Consider the following 18,635-nt stretch of genomic DNA (forward strand, 5'->3'; position numbering starts at 1 on the left):
GTTTTTAGTTGATCAAAACTTTTCTGACATTTCTCCGTACATTCGAACTTAACATCCTTTTGAAGTAGCTTCGTCATTGGTGTAGCTATCATCGAGAAACCTTTGACAAATCGTCGGTAATAACCGGCGAGCCCCAAAAAGCTCCGAACCTCAGTAATATTTCTCGGAGGTTTCCAATTAAGTATGGCTGAAATTTTGTTCGGGTCAACTCGAATACCCGATGCGGATACTACATGACCCAAGAAGCTAGCCTCTCTTAACCAGAACTCACACTTACTGAACTTAGCATATAACTGCTTATCCCGCAAAATTTGCAACACTAGCCTTAGATGCTCAGCATGTTCGGTCTCATCTCTTGAATAGACCAAGATGTCATCAATGAACACAACTACGAACCGATCCAAATATGGTCTGAAGATCCGATTCATCAAATCCATAAATACCGCAGGGGCATTAGTGAGCCCAAACGGCATCACTAAGAACTCGTAGTGACCATATCTCGTTCTGAAGGCAGTTTTGGGTATGTACAAATCTCGAATTCGCAACTGATAATAGACTGATCTCAAATCTATTTTTGAGAACACTGAGGCTCCCTTCAGTTGGTCGAACAAATCATCGATACGTGGTAACGGATATTTGTTCTTTATCGTCACTTCATTCAGTTGACGATAGTCAATGCACAACCTCATGGTTCCGTCCTTCTTTTTCACGAACAATACTGGTGCACCCCAAGGTGAGAAACTTGGTCGAGCAAAACCTCTATCCGTCAATTCTTGCAACTGAGCTTTCAACTCTTTTAACTCGGTTGGTGCCATACGATACGGAGCTATCGAAATCGGCGTAGTCCCAGGTACAAGCTCAATACCAAACTCTACCTCCCGAACAGGTGGTAAACCCGGTAATCCTTCAGGAAAAACATCCGGGTATTCACAGATTCGGGTTTCTTGTCTAATTCTTTGTCATCCAGTAGATACGCAAGGTATGCTTCGCACCCTTTTCTTACATATTTCTGGGCCAACATTGTTGATATTACAGCTGGCATCCCCTCCAAGTCCGTAGACTCAACTCGGATTACTTCGTTATTTGCGCACCTCAAATCAATAATCTTGCTTTTTCAATTCACAACCGCATCATGCGCGGTCAACCAATCCAAACCAAGAATAACATCAAATTCATTAAACGGCAAAAGCATCAAGTCCGCCGGAAAACAGGAACCTCGAATTACTAGGGACATTTCTTACACACTTTGTCGACAAGCACGTAACGACCTAAGGGATTTGACACCCGAATTACGAACTCAGTAGACTCAATAGGTAAAGTCTTACTGGATGCTAAGGTTTCACATATGTAAGAATGAGTAGAACCGGGGTCAATCAAAGCAATTACATTAGTATCAAAGAGAGTAAAAGTACCGGTAATAACATCAGGCGAAGAAGCATCCTCGCGGGTACGTATAGCATAAGCTCTAGCAGGCGCACGAGCCTCGGATCTGGTCGTAGCATCTCTAGATCCTCTCTGGCCACCACTAGCATTGCCCGTATTTCCAGATGGTCTACCTCGAGCAGTGGTAGCACCCGGTTTCCCACTCTGATTTTCATTCTGTTCAAACAACCTCGGGCAATCTTTAATGAAGTGGTCAACTGATCCGCACTTGTAACAGGAGCGGTCAGGGAATCTACAACTCCCCGAATGCCATTTACCACAATATCGACATTTCGTTCTGTCTCGACGTTCATTCCCAACACTGGCGACCGAAGTGCCTCGTGTACCCACAGGGGGTCGATCACGGTCTCATCTAAAAAGGCCCGAAGTGCCTCTAAACTGGCCCGCATCATCTCGAAATTTCTTCGATGCCTGTTGAAGAGACTTTCCCGAGGATCTTTTACGAAACTCTCCAGTTCCCTCATCAACTTTTTGTTTTTCTTTTCTAAGCTCTTCGGCTTTACAGGCTCGCTCGACAAGTACTACGAACTCTCGTATTTCAAGAACGCCAGCGAACATTTTTATATCTTCATTCAGCCCATCCTCGAAGCGTTTACACATAATAGCCTCGGACGAAACACATTCCCGAGCGTATTTGCTAAGTCTAACAAATTTTCGCTCGTAATCAGTAACCGACATGGAACCTTGCTTAAGCTCAAGAAATTCCTTCCGTTTTTGATCAACAAATCTCTGACTGATATACTTTTTCCGAAACTCAGTTTGGAAAAACTCCCAAGTTACTTGCTCTCGGGGCACAACAGAAGTCAGAGTACTCCACCAATAGTAGGCAGAATCACGTAGCAAGGAGATAGTACACTTTAGGCATTCATCGGGTGTACAAGATAGCTCATCGAGTACCCGGATAGTGTTGTCCAACCAAAATTCAGCTTGCTCGGCATCGTCGCTATCCGTAGCTTTAAATTCAATAGCCCCATGTTTTCGGATTCTGTCAACTGGGGGCTTATTTGACCTTATTTGGTCAGTTACCGGAGGTATTGTAGGTGCGGGGGTGGTATTAGTCGGGAATGGAGGTTGTGGAACAGCCGTATTAGTTCGAATGTATTGGTTGAACCAATCATTCATCACGCTATAGAAAGCTTGTCTAGCTTCATCATTCGGGTTACTAGCATTAGGTTGAGAGTCCGCCGGCGCTGTCCCTTGTGCGGGAACAGGCGCTACACTCTCAAGATCATCAGCTACCTCTCGGTCGGGATCGGGATCCATTACTATAAATAAACACATTTGCAATGTCAGAAATCACCACACTATCAAATAATCACATAAAATGGCATGTATAGCTAGACCCAACGCATTACGGTAGTCCTAGAATCGACTAAACCTGGCTCTGATACCAATCAAATGTAACACCCCGACCCCGAGACCGACACCGGAGTCGAACACGAGGTGTTAACAGACTTTAAACCCCTTATAAAAATATTTCCCAGACACTGCCAATCTGTGTACTAGTCGCTTTAAAAATCATATCTTGAGTTTCACAACTCGAAAATCAGTTTTGTGATTTTTCCCCGAAACTAGACTCATATGCCCATCTACATATTTTTTTCTAGAATTTTTTGTCAGGCCAATTAGTACAGTTTATTAGTCAAAGTCTTCCATGTTACAGGGATCGACTACCCTGACCTTTGCGCATTACGACTTAGATATCTCCTTGTACAGGGCTCCAATACTGATTCTGTTTGTTTCTATGGAAACTAGACTCAGAGAGGAATCTATCCATATATGGTATGACTCCTAATTATCTCTGGTTAATTTATAATGAATTTCCAAAGTCGGAACAGGAAATCCAGAAACCGTTCTGGACCTGTCTCACGAGAACCTGAATATCTCTTAACATACTGTCCGTATGATTGTTTCGTTACTTTCCTATGAAAGTAGATTCATCAAGGTTTGTTTACATAATTTATTCACTATTTAATTCCCTTCCTAATATTTTTAGTGATTTTCCAAATCTACATCACTGCTGCTGTCAGCATCTGCCTTTAAGGTAGACTTTACCTATTTCATGGTTTCCATGATTCAACTAGCCCTTTTTGCATAAATAGCACAATTTATGATAGTGATTAACCATTCCCATGGCTAATCCTTGTCAAGCATATCCACACCGAATGATTATAACATTATACTCAAACACATATAAGCATTTTCGCATGGCTATCCAAAATTATACAAGTCCAAAGGGTCCACGACCCACAACAAACGGGTAGTCCTATACATGCCATTTCGAAGTTTAACCAAAATTGTACCAAAAGGGGGGGGGCTTTGATAGTGTGGGCGACTTTGACTTCAAGATCCCGAGTCCGATAGCTGGAGAACCAATCTATAAAACAGAGGAGCAATGAAACGGAGTAAGCAATTTATGCTTAGTAAGTTTTGAGCAAGGAATTCCAGCACAACAAAAGTATAGCATTCATATAGCTAAACGGATAATTTCATATGCACAAATTTTCGGTATCATACTTGCTTCACATTACCAACCCTTATGTACATACACAAAAGATCAACTCAGCCAAAGGCCGGTAGCTCGTTTATCAACTGAGCGAATACTTATTTGTAAGGGCTCAACTAAATTCAAGCACATACGAAACATACCTCAATGTTGGGATGTTTCTAGATTATTAACTGAAATTTTTACAGTAAGATCATTCATTCCCACATCACGTACCTTCGGAATTTAACCGGATATAGCTCCTCGTTCAAATGCCTTCGGGACATAGCCCGGTTATAGTAACTCGCACAAATGCCTTCGGGACTTAACCCGGATTTAGTAACTCGCACAAATGCCATCGGGACTTAACCTGGATTTAGTAACTCGCACCAATGCCTTCGGGCTTAGCCCGGAATTAGTATCTCGCACAAATGCCTTCGGATCTTAGTCCGGATATGGTCACTTAGCACAAAGCCTTCGGGACTTAGCCCGGACATCATTCAAATAACCATGCACATTTAACAATAAATCATGGCACATTCGTATTTCATTTTCGTTAGCAAAACTCAAACACAAGACACTTATCATTCTTGTGATTTCGGCTCAATAGCCACACACAAAGAGCATGATTTTGATTTGCTTAAAACATGATCTAATCAAATCTTAATTTAAGCTCCCTTACTCAAGAACTTACCTCGGGTGTTGTCGAACGATTCCGATAGCTATTCGACCACTTTTTCCTTCCCTTTATCGGATTTAGTTCCCCTTTGCTCTTGAGCTTAATTAAACAAATAAATTGATTTAATCATTTGAGCATTGAAAAGAGGAACACAAGGCACTTAGCCCATATTTATACATTAGACATTAAAGTCACATATGTACGGAAATCATGAATCAAACTCAACATTTTAGCTAATTTTTCCCCCTTGGCCGAATATGCATGTCTATTTTGGGGCCGATTTCAACACTTAATACATTCTACAAGTATGGTCACTTGTATTGACTAAACACCCTTTTTGTTTCAAGTTCAAAACTTGGCTAATACACACATATATACACTAGTAAAGCATCCTCTCCCTTTCCATCAATTTAACACATGCATTACTCATTAATATACAAGAGTTATATTCGGCCTTAGCACACAACTTGCTAGCCGATTCTTCCCCATCTAGCAACCAATGCACATATGTGCTCACTCAAAAATGCTAAAAAGGAGATTCAAGAATCATCAATCCACCATCACATGCATCATTAACAAGCTTCATATTTAGCATGCAATGGCATTAACACAAAATCCACCTAGGCCGAATATCATCCCCATGACATAGCAAGGATTTGAACCATGGGCTAATTAGAACTCAAGCTAGCAACTAAAATATGCATGCATCTCATGGAACATCACCAAACATACCTTAGCCTAGTCACATGCATGGCCGAACCTCTTCAACCTTTCTTCTTATTCAACTACTATTATTTGTAACTTAGTTAAATAATTTGAAATAGAATTTTTATTTTTATTTTTACTCTATCTTTTATTTATACAGTTGTTATTATTTAGAGATAAACATGAGACATTCGGTCCTCCACAAGCACAAAGAGCTTGGAAGCAAATGAATCCGGGTAAACAGTTAATTAAATTATTTAATTTAATTTATATTATTTAATTATATTGTACATTTTAAAGTTATTTTGAAATTTAAATAATATTATGCAGCTGAGTGGTGGATGATATATGGCACATGTGTTCCCGAGTTACAAAAATTAGCAATTAAAGTGCTTAGTCAAACAACTTCAGCATCAAATTGCGAACGAAATTGGAGCACATTTAGTTATATTCACACCAAGGCAAGAAATAGGTTAAAGTATAAAAAACTTGAAAAACTAGTGTTTACCTATTATAATATGAGGCTTAAGATGAGGCATCAACAAAGAATGAGCACTGATGAGATAAATGCTAGTTTTAATCCTATCAGCCTTGATTATATCTTTGAAGATGTTGATCCACTATCAGAATGGCTTCATGAGAAAGAGAATCCATTGTTAGATGGTGAAAATGCCGGTGTGTTGCCTGTGGATACCTCTGATGATGAAATGGATGTTGATCAATCGCAACAACAAATTTTGTCTCATTCAAGTTCTAGTTCAACTCCAAGTCAGAGTGGCGATGGACCCGATGGTGGTGGTTTAAGTCCAATTGATGAGGATGACGGATATAGTGGTGATAGAGGTGAAATTAGGTCTTCTAGTCAGTATGGAGGAGAATATGGGGGTGGTACCACTGGTGGACATTTTCGTGACAGATCAGAGTTTGATGGAAATATGTTTCCTGAACCTAGGAGAGATAGAAGTGAACCTAGAGCTCCATCAAAGGGAAAAGGCAAGAAGCATACTTCTATAGGCTCTTCATCTGGTAGTGGTAGGAGATCGAGTTCTAGTAACCTTGGGTATAGTGATTCATCTACTAGCACTCAAGGTTTTTATCCACCAGAACAACCTTCACATGGTTATCCACAACCATATGATTATTATCCACCATTTCCTAATTATGGTGTGCCATACCAGCCTCAAATGTATCCTCCTCCACCAATGTATCACCCACCTCCACCTTTCATGTATCCTCCTCCTCAAATATATCCTCCATATCAATTGAATGAAAACCAAGGTGAAAATGTTGCTTTTTTTGGATATATTTTTGGACAAAGGCCAAGAGAATCAAGTCAAGAACGCTCCCAAAGTGAAGGTGAAGGATTTGATCTTCCTCGTCATTCCACTAATTGGTGAAAACTAAATCGTGCCACTATCATTATTTGTAAGGTATGTTTTTTTAAAGAAATCCTTTGTTATTGTTCTTAATTTTGATGATATTAAAACATTTAAAATAATATATATCTTTAGATAAATGAATGAAGTATATTTTATGAAAAGATAATGAAGAATCGAAGCATGTTAAATTATATATGAAAGTAGAATGAGATGAGAATAAGTGGTAGGAAATAGGAATAATTAATGAGAATCTATTCATTAATTTATCTATTCCTTTTTTCCTTTTGCAGCGTATTTATATCTTTTCTATCTTCAAAGCTGTCAAGAAATATTGAAGACATCTCTCATGTATGAATTCTCAATTCTTTTATTTATAAAAACTTTCAAACTTATTAAATATGATAAATGTTTAATATTTCTTTTTTTTTTTACTTTGTTATTAGTTAATATAACATTCTTAGAAAATTCGTAAATAAATATAAGAATAATTAATGATTATAAAAGTTGTGTTCTCATGTCATATTAATAAAGGTTCATAAGTGTTATAAAACACTCTAAAAATCATTAAATGTGACTTTTTATAATTATAATTATAATTACTATGTTTTACAGTAAGTTGTGCGAATTTGAAAAAAATTCACGACCGCGATACCCGCAGTGACTGCAATAGCGTCCGTTATGTCCGCGACCGCGACAAACGCGACGCGACCGAAAACGCGACCGCGACCGCAATTTAAATCCCTGGTTGAAATTTAAAATGATGTTTAAAAGTCTTGGCTCTTTTCTTTTTCTCTCTAGACTGCAAGTTTTGTATGCCTCTGTACATCTTTGCTATCTTGCTTGTTTTGATTTCGTTTCTTTGTTTGTTTCTGTGAGAGTGTAGGCATGGAAATTGGCTTTCATTCGAGATCGACTTACCAAATAGATCTTTAGTCGAAGAATAAGTTGTTATCGAAATATGGTAAAGAGATCATTATTAAAATAGTTGCCCAAGCTTTATCGGTTTATTGCATGAATGTCTTCATGACCTCGGTAGGTACTTGTGAGGAATTCCAAAAAAGGACGAATTTCTTTTGGTGGGGCTCGGGGTCAAGTTCATTGGGTCTCTTAGGACAAGTTTTGTGTTCTTAAAAAACACAGTCGTATGGGATTTCCGAATCCCAACTCTTGTAATTTAGTGATGTTGGGCAAGCAATGTTGGTCTTTTTGCCAATCCGGAATCTCTTGCTAATAGAATTTACAAAGCTAAATACTATTCTGTTGGGGATTTATTCAATGCTTCGGAAGGTAGTAATCCTTCTTTCGTTTTTGCTTTTTAAAAGGCTGCATTGGAGATTAGAGGATGGGAACTCTATTTAGGTTTTTGCGGATCCTTAGTTACTTAATGATGATATTTTCTTTGTTAAATTTGAGGCCTTACCGGGTTTTGAAAATTTGTTGGTGAAAGCTTTGTTCAATATCGATGGTTTGAGTTTGAATTACTCTCTTGGAGCCTCGAGATGCTAGGCAAGTTCTTAGCATTCCTCTTTCGATTTCAAACCCTCTAGATCAACTTATTTGGTATTTTTCTAAGGATGGCCGGTATAATGTGAAGCCTGGCTATCGAGTTGCTCTTCAAACTAGCACTAATATTTCGTCGTTGGCAATTGTGGGTGCTTGGTTGAAACTTTGAAACTTGGCTCTTCCACCAAAAGTTAAATCCTTTGTATGGCGGGGTTGCGACATTTTATCCCGAGCAAAAGTCGTTTCCTTGAGAAGGTCTGTGTCATTGATCTTAGTTGTGTTAGTTGCAGGGGAAATGAGAGTTCGGAGCATGCTATTATGCATTAATGCCCGACTGTTACGGTTGCTTGGGACAGTCTTGGCATGGTTCCTATGCATAACTCTTTATTGATTTTATGTATTACCTACTACATCTTCCGGACTCCTCTCGCAGCAAACTTTTTCTCGCTATTTCTTGGGAGTATTTGGTTCCAGAGGAACCTTTTGTGTTGGAAGAATGTGATGACTCAACCTGCCAAAATTGTGCCTTTCGTAGATACGTTCCTTCAGGATTGGTGAGAGGCGATTATTGTTTTCCAACGTGTCCAAGGTGTATCTTTCGGGCATCCTACTCGTCTGCTGTATTGGTTGACACCTCCACCTGATTGCTTTAAATGTAACGTGGACGCTGCTATCTCGTCTGGTTGGAACGTAATTGTCTTGGCAGCTATTATTCATGGCGACCAATGTCAGTTTATCAAGGGGCACGCTATTGTGCTGCGTTCTGTGTTTTAACCTGTTTCGGCTGAAACTATGGCCATTCGTGAGGCCCGCTTTCCCTATGGACATTGTAATGGTAGAGTCCGATTGCAAAGTGGCCATTGATGCATTGCTCTCTCATTCCAATCGGCTGTCGGAGTTTGGCCCATTATCTCGGGACTGTTTGGCTTTGAAAGAATCTTTCCAAAGCTTTATCCTTTTATTGGATGTGTCCAGCTGCAAATTAAGCCGCTAATTGTCTTGCTAGAGCCGCACTATTACGTGCTTACCCCCGTCCTTTTTACTTGATTGCTTACATTTCGATTTGATGTCTTCTAGCAATGATTTTCGAGGATAATAGGACCGAGTACAATGGGGAAGCTTATTAGCCTGGGTTTAGATTTTCCTCGGTTTTAGTTTTCTTTGTTTTCTCTATTTGTTTCACTAATAATTTTGCTTACCTTAAAAGACTTTAAAAAAAAAATAGATCGGATTATTAACGTTATGTTAATAAACTATTTGTCTTAAAAAATAAAGAGTAAACCATTTGTTTTGTGACTTATATTAGTTTAAAATTACATTTTAGTTATTAAACTTTAAAAAGTATTATATGATTATTAGTGTTATGACTTTATTAGGTAAATTACTAAATTAATTTATCATACTAAAGTCTATTGTTTTTTTTTTTTACTTTGAAAGAAATTTTCAAATATATATGATTTCAAATTTTTGTATTCTACCTCCAATTTTAGTAATATTGTCAACAAGACTTGTTTAAATTATTTTAAGTTAACTTGAACAAGTTTATTTGACTTGAGTCGACCAAAATCTTATTTCACTCTGCTCAATTTGTAAAAACTAAAAACCTGAAGTTAAGTAACATTATTAAAATATATCTTATGAGGGTGAGCAAAACTCGATTCGACTCGAAAAAATCGAAAAAAAATTCAAATTTCGAGTTAAATGAATCGAGTTATTCGAGTTAATCGAATCAACTCGAATTTTTTTCGAATTTCGAGTTCGAATAGAGTTGAGTTTTCGAATTCGAATAACTCGAATAATTCGAATAATTCGAATATCAAACTATAATATTTTACATTTTTATCCCAAACTCCCAAACCTTTTTACTTTTCCCTCAAAACTTTTACTCCTTCCCACTTTCCCCCCAAAACTTTTATTTCCCTCCCCTCCCAACCCCCCCAATCTACCCAAAATCCATTTTCCACCAAAATTTTACTCTCCCATTTATTTTTTCTCAAAATTTTACTCCCATAAACCCTCAAAATCTTTTATTTTCCCCCAAAATTTTTACTTCCTCCCACTTTTCCCCTAAAACTTTTATTCCTTTCACATCCCATATCCCATCTATCCCAAACCCTTCCCCCTCCAATTTTTTTTTAATATTTTCCCTCCAAAATTTTACTCCCCCTATTTACTTTCCCTCAAACTTTTATTCTCCAAAACTTTTTATTTTCCCCCTAAACTTTTACTTCTCACCCTTTACTCTCAAATAAAAAATCAAAATTATCCAAAAAAATCACTAAACATAAATAGTAATAATTTTATTTATATCTACTATTTATATTATTAAATTAAATTAAATTTCACATTTTATATTATTTATATTATTAAATTGTTTAGTCATATTGAATATTTATATTAAAATTGAATTATTAATTATGCCATAAAATATTCGTGTTAAAATTTTATATTGGTACCAATTTCACATTTTATTTTTAAAATAATTTTTTATTAAAAATCATATTTTTACATTTAATATATTTTTTAATTCTAAAATACATAGTGACAAGAATATGAAGATAATTGAAACAACTAAGCAAGTAAAGAAGCTAATCAATATATAAAAAATTAATAAATAAATTATGAAGTGATGAAAGTTAATAAAAATTTTGATTAAGGTGGACAAATTGTATTACGATGGGTGTGGCAATGGTTACAAGGACCTAAAATTATTTTTTAAAATTTAACTCGAACAAATATACTCGATTCGATTCGATTCGAATTCCATCTCACTCGACTCAATTCGAGAAAACTTCAAATAAAGTTAGGATGATAAAATGAGATTCGAAAACTCGATTAACTCGAAAATTTTCGATTCGATCGAATGCTCACCCATTCTTATCAACTCGATTAATTCGAATCGACTCGATTCAACACTGCCTTAATTTTTCTTTTCTTTTCCTTAAATTTTTTCATCACAAAAAAAGCCCATTAATACCCTAAATACCTTTAAAATCTCAATTTTATTATCAATGTTAATTGTGGAGTATTAGACTTATTTATGAATCAAGGCGAGCTCTAAAAAATTTAGTCTAGATTGCTAAGACCGGCCCAAAGCGACCCAGCCCAAATTCTGTTCCAAACACTACCAGACGATGAGAAAAACAGTTCAAAAAGAAAACTCATTCATACTAGGACAAAACACCACTACAATTAATGAAACCACCACATTGTTTAATCTGAAACTAAAAGTGATACATCACCTCCAAAAGACCTCATTGGATTGATGACGCAGTAAAAAAAGCCAGAACAACAATGAAATTGGCAGTACCAGGAAGGAAAACATGCATTGTGAAAAATTAACTACAGAGATTAAATCAAAATGTCAAGATAGAAGAACGAAAATCTTTAAGTACGGTGCATATATACCGGGCAAACTAGGGGGACGATGACGACTGAAGGCTGGAGCAGAGAAGGCCAAGATAGTGGTGAACGCCGGTGACAGAGGAAGCAACAGGAAGACGGACGACGCAATGGTGATGGGTTGGAGTGGGACGACGCGACGATGATAGGCACAAAACTGAGGAAGCGGGAGACGGAGTGGTGAGTGGGAGACAGACGGGCAGCGACGTTGGAGGTCACTGGTGGAGATCATGAGTGGCGCTAGGTATTTTGATTTTAGAAACTGATAGTGAATTAAGGATTGGGAATAATTGATAAGGGGAATAAGGGATTCACATTTGACAGCAGAAAGCCAGGCAGTAAACCAAGTCATGGCCGAGTGCCACGTTAGAGTCCCACTTCATACTCAACTCTTATTTTCCATTAACCCCATTGATTAGTCCACACCACATCGAAACTCGCGTTTCAAAATCTAATAAATAAGTAAATATTAATGAATTAGTGGTCTGTATTGATAAATGCAACTTTAGTTAATTATGACAAAAACTTGTAAAATAAGAATCATACCACGCTGACAACTCGTTAAATACGGTTCGTTGCCTTCCATGCATACAAGCAAACTACAAACACCCCTCAACCAAAAAGCACTCTTTCTTTGTTTTCCCCTCACCATTCACACTTCAAACAAAAACACACTCGTCTTTTAGGCTTTGAAGAACGCTTGAGGCAGTCTGTCACAGCCAAAGGCCTTCTTTGAAACTGTACTCTGTCCAATATGAGTATGGAGAAACAATATTTGGATTGCGTACTAGTCCCGATGGGGATTCTTTTAATGGTTGCCTACCATTTATGGCTTCTCTATCGAATCTTAAAACATCCCACCAAGACTGTCATCGGCATCAACGCCATCAACCGTCGTTTTTGGGTTCAAGCTATGATGGAGGTTGGTCTTTTACTTCTTTCTTTAAATCTTGATTTCCTTCCTATAGAAATGGTAACTAATTGATTGTTGGGGACATGCAGGACGGGTCAAAAGGAGTATTGGCAGTGCAATCGCTGCGAAACAATATAATGGCGTCGACCTTATTAGCATCCACGGCTATCATGCTTAGTTCCCTCATCGCCATCCTGATGACGGGCGGGAGCAGCGCCAGCGATAGATCGTCCTGGTTTGTATTCGGAGATAAAAGCGACCTCGTTTATTCAATAAAGTTTTTCTCGATATTGGTTTGCTTCTTGGTGGCCTTTTTGCTCAACTTACAGTCCATCAGGTATTACAGCCATGCAAGCATCCTCATCAACGTGCCACTCAACAAGATGTCCCACCGACACCAGCATCTCACGCTTGAATACGTAGCCAACACGGTGAACAGAGGCAGCTATTTTTGGTCCCTAGGACTTCGTGCCTTCTACTTCTCTTTCCCCCTCTTTTTGTGGATCTTTGGACCCCTTCCTATGTTCTTTTCTTGCACGGCCCTCGTTTTCATGCTGTATTTCCTCGATGTTACTTTCCAATTTGGGTGGGCCATCGGGGCTGTGGATGACAAAGGCCACAACGAAGACGAGGAATTAGGGGTGGTTCAACTCGATCGTAATCCCTCAAATTCCTATTACCAAATATAAGCGATGGTGGCGTCATTAATTGGTTCAATCAAAGTTGAATCGAATTTGCTTTTTAAGTAATATTGGCGTGTAATTTAGGTGGTTTCTACAGGCTTAAGGGCTTTTCACATTCGTAAAGAGGAAACTAAATTGAAAACCGAATGCTTGCTTTTCCTTCAATAAATATTCACTTTACCTTACTAAGCAATGCTTTCTAATGTTAAGAAACTTACAAAAAAGGGCATGGCGTGTAATAATTTACAACTCCGAAGTTTCTGTTTATTTTAAAGGAGGACTATTATTTAACTCCAAGGATGATATATTATTGCAGGTTTTAGTTGATCCATTTTTGAGGAAGTCAATTCCAAGACAAAAGAGACATTGTGGTACCAAGTTGAGTTCATTTTGTACTTTTCTAGAATTTGGTGACGTCATAGGTATCTATTTCCACATGGTTTTATTCTCGGTTAGAGTATATTATTAAATAGATTAATTTAGAATTTATATTATTAAAAATTGTTAGTAATGTAAAAGAGAAAGGTAATCCCATATTGGTTACACATAAATTTCTAAGAGGGTTCATATAATTACTTGCCTCTTTTCTTTAGTGAGTACTTAGAGCTAAAGGCCTAACATGTGTGTATTATTATTCGCGAATGATATTTTTTAGAATTCCATTCTAATTTATTTTTGATGAAAAACTAAATATTAAAGCACTTTTGAGATACATTTACATATTATTCACCTCCATTCTCTTTAGAGTATTTGTAAGGGCTAGTCGGTATTTTCTGAATCTAATATATCTTTGCATCAAACTTGGATACACTATGCTATATTTTAATTGGTTAAGCTTTGTTTTCTCAAATTAAAATAATGACAAAACATGTTGCTTTCCTGCAAGATTTCTGGGGTTTATACTTAAAAATTTTAAACCCATTTTGCAATAGTGAAAGTTAAGTCATATAATAATGAAGGGACATGAATCCTGTATCATTTTATATCTAATATATGTAGTTTAGCCAACATGAATAATATATATGTATGAGCTTCCAAGAATGTTGTATATTCTATCAATTCTCTACCATGACATATCATTATAGTACTTGTTGATCATAAAGCTTGGGATTAATTTGTATATCGCGTGAAATTTAAAGAATAATTATTTGAATGTCTTAAGGTAATGTGTATATTTGATGAAAATTATTTATTTGTCCGTTAAAATTGTTAGCATTTATTTATAGTATATTATTATATTTGCCTAAAAAAGAAATAATATTGAAATTACCCTCTAGATTCCAAAATCTTGACACTAATGAAAATGTCCGAAGTATTACATTACATGAGAAAAAATATAAAAATTACTTGATGTAAGGTTGACTTTGTTTATATTGACCTTCACCATCAAATTGATGAGAAGGATAAAAATGGAATTTTATTTACCCAACATGACATGAGAAGGCCTCATTGCGTTGCTTATATAATAACCAAACATAACCCAAGTCGCCCGCCCTTATGTTTCCCACCAATTTCATTTCAGAATAATGTGAGAAAATGGTATCACATTGGTGTAAGTAGCCAAACAGTACTGTGACTATTAGAATTATCTTAAAAAGTGGATTATTCTAACTACAGTGATTGGGCTCAACATGGGTTTCCTTCTGCCCTAAAACCCACCACAAAATAGCACCTACCCAAGGTTCAGATTTCTCTTCACAACAATGAATATATCATGGCCTCCCCTCAAAATTAATCTTTTTATTACCAACAATAAATCCTTAAAAAAGAATCTTGTTATTAGATATTCTTCCTTAGCAAAGTTAAATACAAGGTTCTAAGTTTTCATTTGAATATATATATATATATATATCTTATTATCATATTCCATAGAAAAGGATTTTGGAGCAGTGCATCCCTCGGTTACTTACTTGAACGTGTTACCAAGCAAGCAAATTCAATGGATGTTCCCAATAATAATAATAAAGCTTAAGGTGCATAAAATAGAATAAGGCGGCTCGTGTTTGAAAAGGTTAGCCTCCTAATTCACAATTGTAACAAGATGTAAACCAGAATAACTGCATTAACGTTAAATTTAAATAACGTCGGTGCAGCTGTTTAGTTGGAAAATAATTAAAATGTTATTTGGTTACAAATTAAATTATATAAATTTATAATCTTGTGTCTTTAATCAACTCAACACCAATTCAATTAAATCCTAATTTTTAGGATTATTTTTGTCTTTTTATATTTTTATATAAACTCAATAATAATCCATTTATATATGGTGATTTTTAAACCATGTCAACTAAAATTTCGTTTGATTTTTACATAATTTTTCGTAAATGTATTTTTTATATAATTTTTTCTCCCAATTCCTATACTTGTCCTAATCTAATATTCCCTTAATAAGCATTTATCTAGATTAAATTTATAATCCTGAATATCAAATTATAAAAAAATTTAAAATTTTAAGATAATATTATTTTTACTGTAAAGTTGATTCAAAGCTAGCGGTAGTATATATTTTAAAGTTATTTTGATATAATATTTTTATTATAAATAGAACTGCCAGTATTTCTGCATTTGGTTTGTTAAAATTTAGATGGTTTTCTCTTAAATGAAACCAATAAAAAATGAATGCCTATATTTATATATATATATATAAAGTTGAAAAGGATAATTTGAATACAAATATTAAACCTAATATAATAAATTGGTTGAGTTAAAAATATAATTTTAATTTTAATTTTAATATTTAAAGTTTAAGATTTATCAACATCTAAAATGAATATTATAGGTTAAAAGGTGAATTAGAAAATTTATTTAGAGATGAAACTAGATTTTTATAATTTTTAAAGAATTAAATTAATTTTTTATTTTTTAGAGGGTCCAAAATGTAATTTTATTTTTACTAATTTAAAATTTTAAAATTTCTAAAGAGTCTAAATAGATAATTTTTCATTTTAGGGGGCCAGAGCCTTTGCTAGTCCCTAGATACACTACTATGCTCTAAGCTCCTATACTCTTTGCATGTTTGAAATTTGATTATTTTATTTTATTTTTATTTTCAATAATTTAATTTCTTTACTTTTTTAGATTTCAAATTTTAATTCTAACCGTTATATTTAACTAAATTATTTTATTAAATTTATTAACATGACATTTTAAAATAAAAAATACACACACTTAGTAGCCATTAAAAAAAGTGTTACAATAAACCTAAATTTAACAAAAAGAATTTTAATGATATTAATAAATCCAAAATCTAGAAGAATTAAATTCCTTAAAACAAAAAAAAATTAAATTGAAATTGTATGGAATATATTTTAACCGTAATAAAAAAGAGAAATTTACTTTCTCTTAGGGCAAAATCACAATTTTCAAAATCAAATTGAGTCAACTGGTTAGATTGTTGGGATTGAAAATTAATTGGTGAGCGATCCAAAATAAAAGGTAAGATTAATTGATTCGTGATTGAATGTAGTAATTAAACTACTCAATTTAAATTTTAAATAACCAATTTAATTAAATCTAATGAAATGAAAATTAATGAAGCATCCGGTTGGTAGAACCGGAGTCAAAAAGCGACAGCCAATGTTGATATTTTATTTGCTTTGGGTTGAGCATCTCAATTGAATTGGAAAAAAAGAGGTCGTGGGAGGGGAGGGTTTAGACTCTGGCAGGCGGCCAAGTGCGGTTTTCCCTCTCCACTTTGCGCTCCACGTTAGACTCTCGCTTTAATGCTCTTAACTCTTACTTTTCATTAACTCCAATATTAGTTTTTTTTTTTTGCAAAAAATAAATATTATTATGGATTAATCAATGGGAGTGGTTGGAGTCTAATTGTTTTTTAAAGAAATTATTTTAATATACATTAGTACTTTATAATGTTTAATTGTAAATATAAATTTTGAAAAAAAAATGAAGAACTATAATTGTTGAGAGAATGTTATAGTGTAGAAACATGAAGTGGTAAGAATAAAGTTTTGGAGTGGTGTAGTGGAATAGATTTGGGTGGGATCTCAACAATAGAGTCTAAATTGATTAACATAATTAAGAACCCTGAATGCTCTTTAAATACGCCTCTCATTTCATTCTATGTGTAAGTAAACTACGCAGCGTCTTCAACCCAAGCACTATTTCTTTGTTTCCCCCCTCAAACAAATACACACTCGTCTTTTAGGCAAGAACGCTAGCCAAACCATCTTTCAAACTCTGCTCTGTCCAAAATGAATATGGAGAAACAATATTTGGATTGGATACTAGTCCCGATGGGGATTCTTTTAATGGTGACCTACCATCTATGGCTTCTTTATCGAATCTTAAAACATCCCACCAAGACTGTCATCGGCGTCAACGCCATCAACCGCCGTTTTTGGGTTCAAGCTATGATGGAGGTTGGTCTTTTACTTCTTTCTTTAAATCTTGATTTCCTTCCTATAGAAATGGTAACTAATTGATGTAACAAAAAATTATTGGGGGGGGGGGCGCATGCAGGATGGGTCAAAAGGAGTATTGGCAGTGCAGTCGCTGCGAAACAATATAATGGCGTCGACCTTATTAGCATCGACGGCTATCATGTTGAGTTCCCTCATCGCCATCTTGATGACGAGTGGGAGCAGCGATAGATCGTCCTGGTTCTTATTCGGAGATAGAAGCGAGTTTGCATTTTCGATCAAGTTCTTTGCCATATTGGTTTGTTTCATGGTGGCCTTTTTACTCAACTTGCAGTCCATTAGGTATTACAGTCATGCAAGCATCCTCATCAACGTGCCCTTGAAGAAGATGGCCCACCGCCACCAACATCTCACAGCTGAATATGTAGCCAACACAGTGAATAGAGGCAGCTACTTTTGGTCCCTAGGACTCCGTGCCTTTTACTTCTCTTTCCCCCTCTTCTTGTGGATCTTTGGACCCCTTCCTATGTTCTTTTCTTGCATTGCCCTTGTTTTCTTGCTGTATTTCCTTGACATCACTTTCAAATTCGGGTGGGCGGTTGGGGCGGCGGATGACAATGGCCACAACGGCGATGAAGAATTAGGAGCTTCAAGTACTCGACCCTAATCCCGTTAAATAATTCGTTCAATCAAAGTTGAATCGAATTGCCTTTTTTACTCCTCGGGAAAATAAGGGTACTGTTTCTTTTAGGTTTCTACGTTAATTATCATCTGTAAGGAGCTGGTTTGATAATTCGAAAAGGGTTTTAAGCTTTTTCATATATGAAAATGCAATGAAGGATAATTGTTCCATAAAGAGGAAATGAAAAATGAAAGCTTGCTTTTTCTTAGATAAATATTCATTTTCCCTTAGTCAGCAATGGTTTCTAGTGTTAAGAAATTTACCCCAAAAAAGGAGATGGCGTGTAAGTTCACCAAAAGTTGCAGTTTATTTAAAAGAAGAAAGTATTGCAGATTTTAGTTTAGGGTTATGATAATCCTTTTTTAAGGTAGTTAATTCAAAG

At 35.7% G+C, this 18,635-nt stretch overlaps 3 protein-coding genes and 1 long non-coding RNA gene across 5 annotated transcripts; 3 read left to right on the forward strand and 1 right to left on the reverse strand.

Moving 5' to 3' along the window:
• Positions 1-5,499: 5,499 nt before the first annotated feature.
• Positions 5,500-9,494, forward strand: LOC107917684 (uncharacterized). Its single transcript, XM_016846974.2, has 2 exons — positions 5,500-6,742; positions 6,982-9,494. Exon 1 carries the CDS (start codon positions 5,654-5,656, stop codon positions 6,707-6,709), a length of 1,056 nt encoding a protein of 351 aa, XP_016702463.2. The 5' UTR covers positions 5,500-5,653; the 3' UTR covers positions 6,710-6,742; positions 6,982-9,494.
• A 1,847-nt stretch (positions 9,495-11,341) lies between these two features.
• On the reverse strand, positions 11,342-12,284 carry LOC107916917 (uncharacterized). Its single transcript, XR_001689637.2, has 2 exons — positions 12,143-12,284; positions 11,342-12,047 (listed from the first exon to the last, which is right to left on the reverse strand). It is a non-coding gene; the product is annotated as an uncharacterized lncRNA (long non-coding RNA).
• Positions 12,178-14,271, forward strand: LOC107916916 (uncharacterized). Of its 2 annotated transcripts, XM_016846294.2 has the most exons (3): positions 12,351-12,518; positions 12,599-12,744; positions 12,847-14,271. In XM_016846294.2, the coding sequence occupies exons 1-3, from the start codon at positions 12,351-12,353 to the stop codon at positions 13,196-13,198; spliced, it is 666 nt and encodes a 221-aa protein (XP_016701783.1). In that variant the 3' UTR covers positions 13,199-14,271. The 2 variants fall into 2 exon arrangements, with proteins under 2 accessions (XP_016701782.1, XP_016701783.1); XM_016846293.2 differs by having other exon boundaries at positions 12,178-12,518; positions 12,599-14,271.
• A 2,874-nt stretch (positions 14,272-17,145) lies between these two features.
• LOC107917902 (uncharacterized) lies at positions 17,146-18,467 on the forward strand. The gene is made up of 2 exons (XM_016847312.2): positions 17,146-17,571; positions 17,672-18,467. The coding sequence occupies exons 1-2, from the start codon at positions 17,404-17,406 to the stop codon at positions 18,236-18,238; spliced, it is 735 nt and encodes a 244-aa protein (XP_016702801.2). The 5' UTR covers positions 17,146-17,403; the 3' UTR covers positions 18,239-18,467.
• The last annotated feature ends 168 nt before the right edge of the window (positions 18,468-18,635 follow it).

The sequence above is a fragment of the Gossypium hirsutum genome, chromosome D12 (genome assembly GCF_007990345.1).
Source record: "Gossypium hirsutum isolate 1008001.06 chromosome D12, Gossypium_hirsutum_v2.1, whole genome shotgun sequence".
Taxonomy (NCBI): domain Eukaryota; kingdom Viridiplantae; phylum Streptophyta; class Magnoliopsida; order Malvales; family Malvaceae; genus Gossypium; species Gossypium hirsutum.

Excerpts from the sequence above, each read along its gene's own strand:
- LOC107916916 (XM_016846293.2), top strand. The coding sequence starts at position 12,351 with ATGAGTATGGAGAAACAATATTTGGATTGCGTACTAGTCCCGATGGGG. Across the intron at positions 12,519-12,598 it reads GGGTTCAAGCTATGATGGAG|GACGGGTCAAAAGGAGTATT; the intron begins GTTGGTCTTTTA and ends GGGGACATGCAG.
- LOC107917684 (XM_016846974.2), top strand. The coding sequence starts at position 5,654 with ATGATATATGGCACATGTGTTCCCGAGTTACAAAAATTAGCAATTAAA.
- LOC107917902 (XM_016847312.2), top strand. The coding sequence starts at position 17,404 with ATGAATATGGAGAAACAATATTTGGATTGGATACTAGTCCCGATGGGG. Across the intron at positions 17,572-17,671 it reads GGGTTCAAGCTATGATGGAG|GATGGGTCAAAAGGAGTATT; the intron begins GTTGGTCTTTTA and ends GGGCGCATGCAG.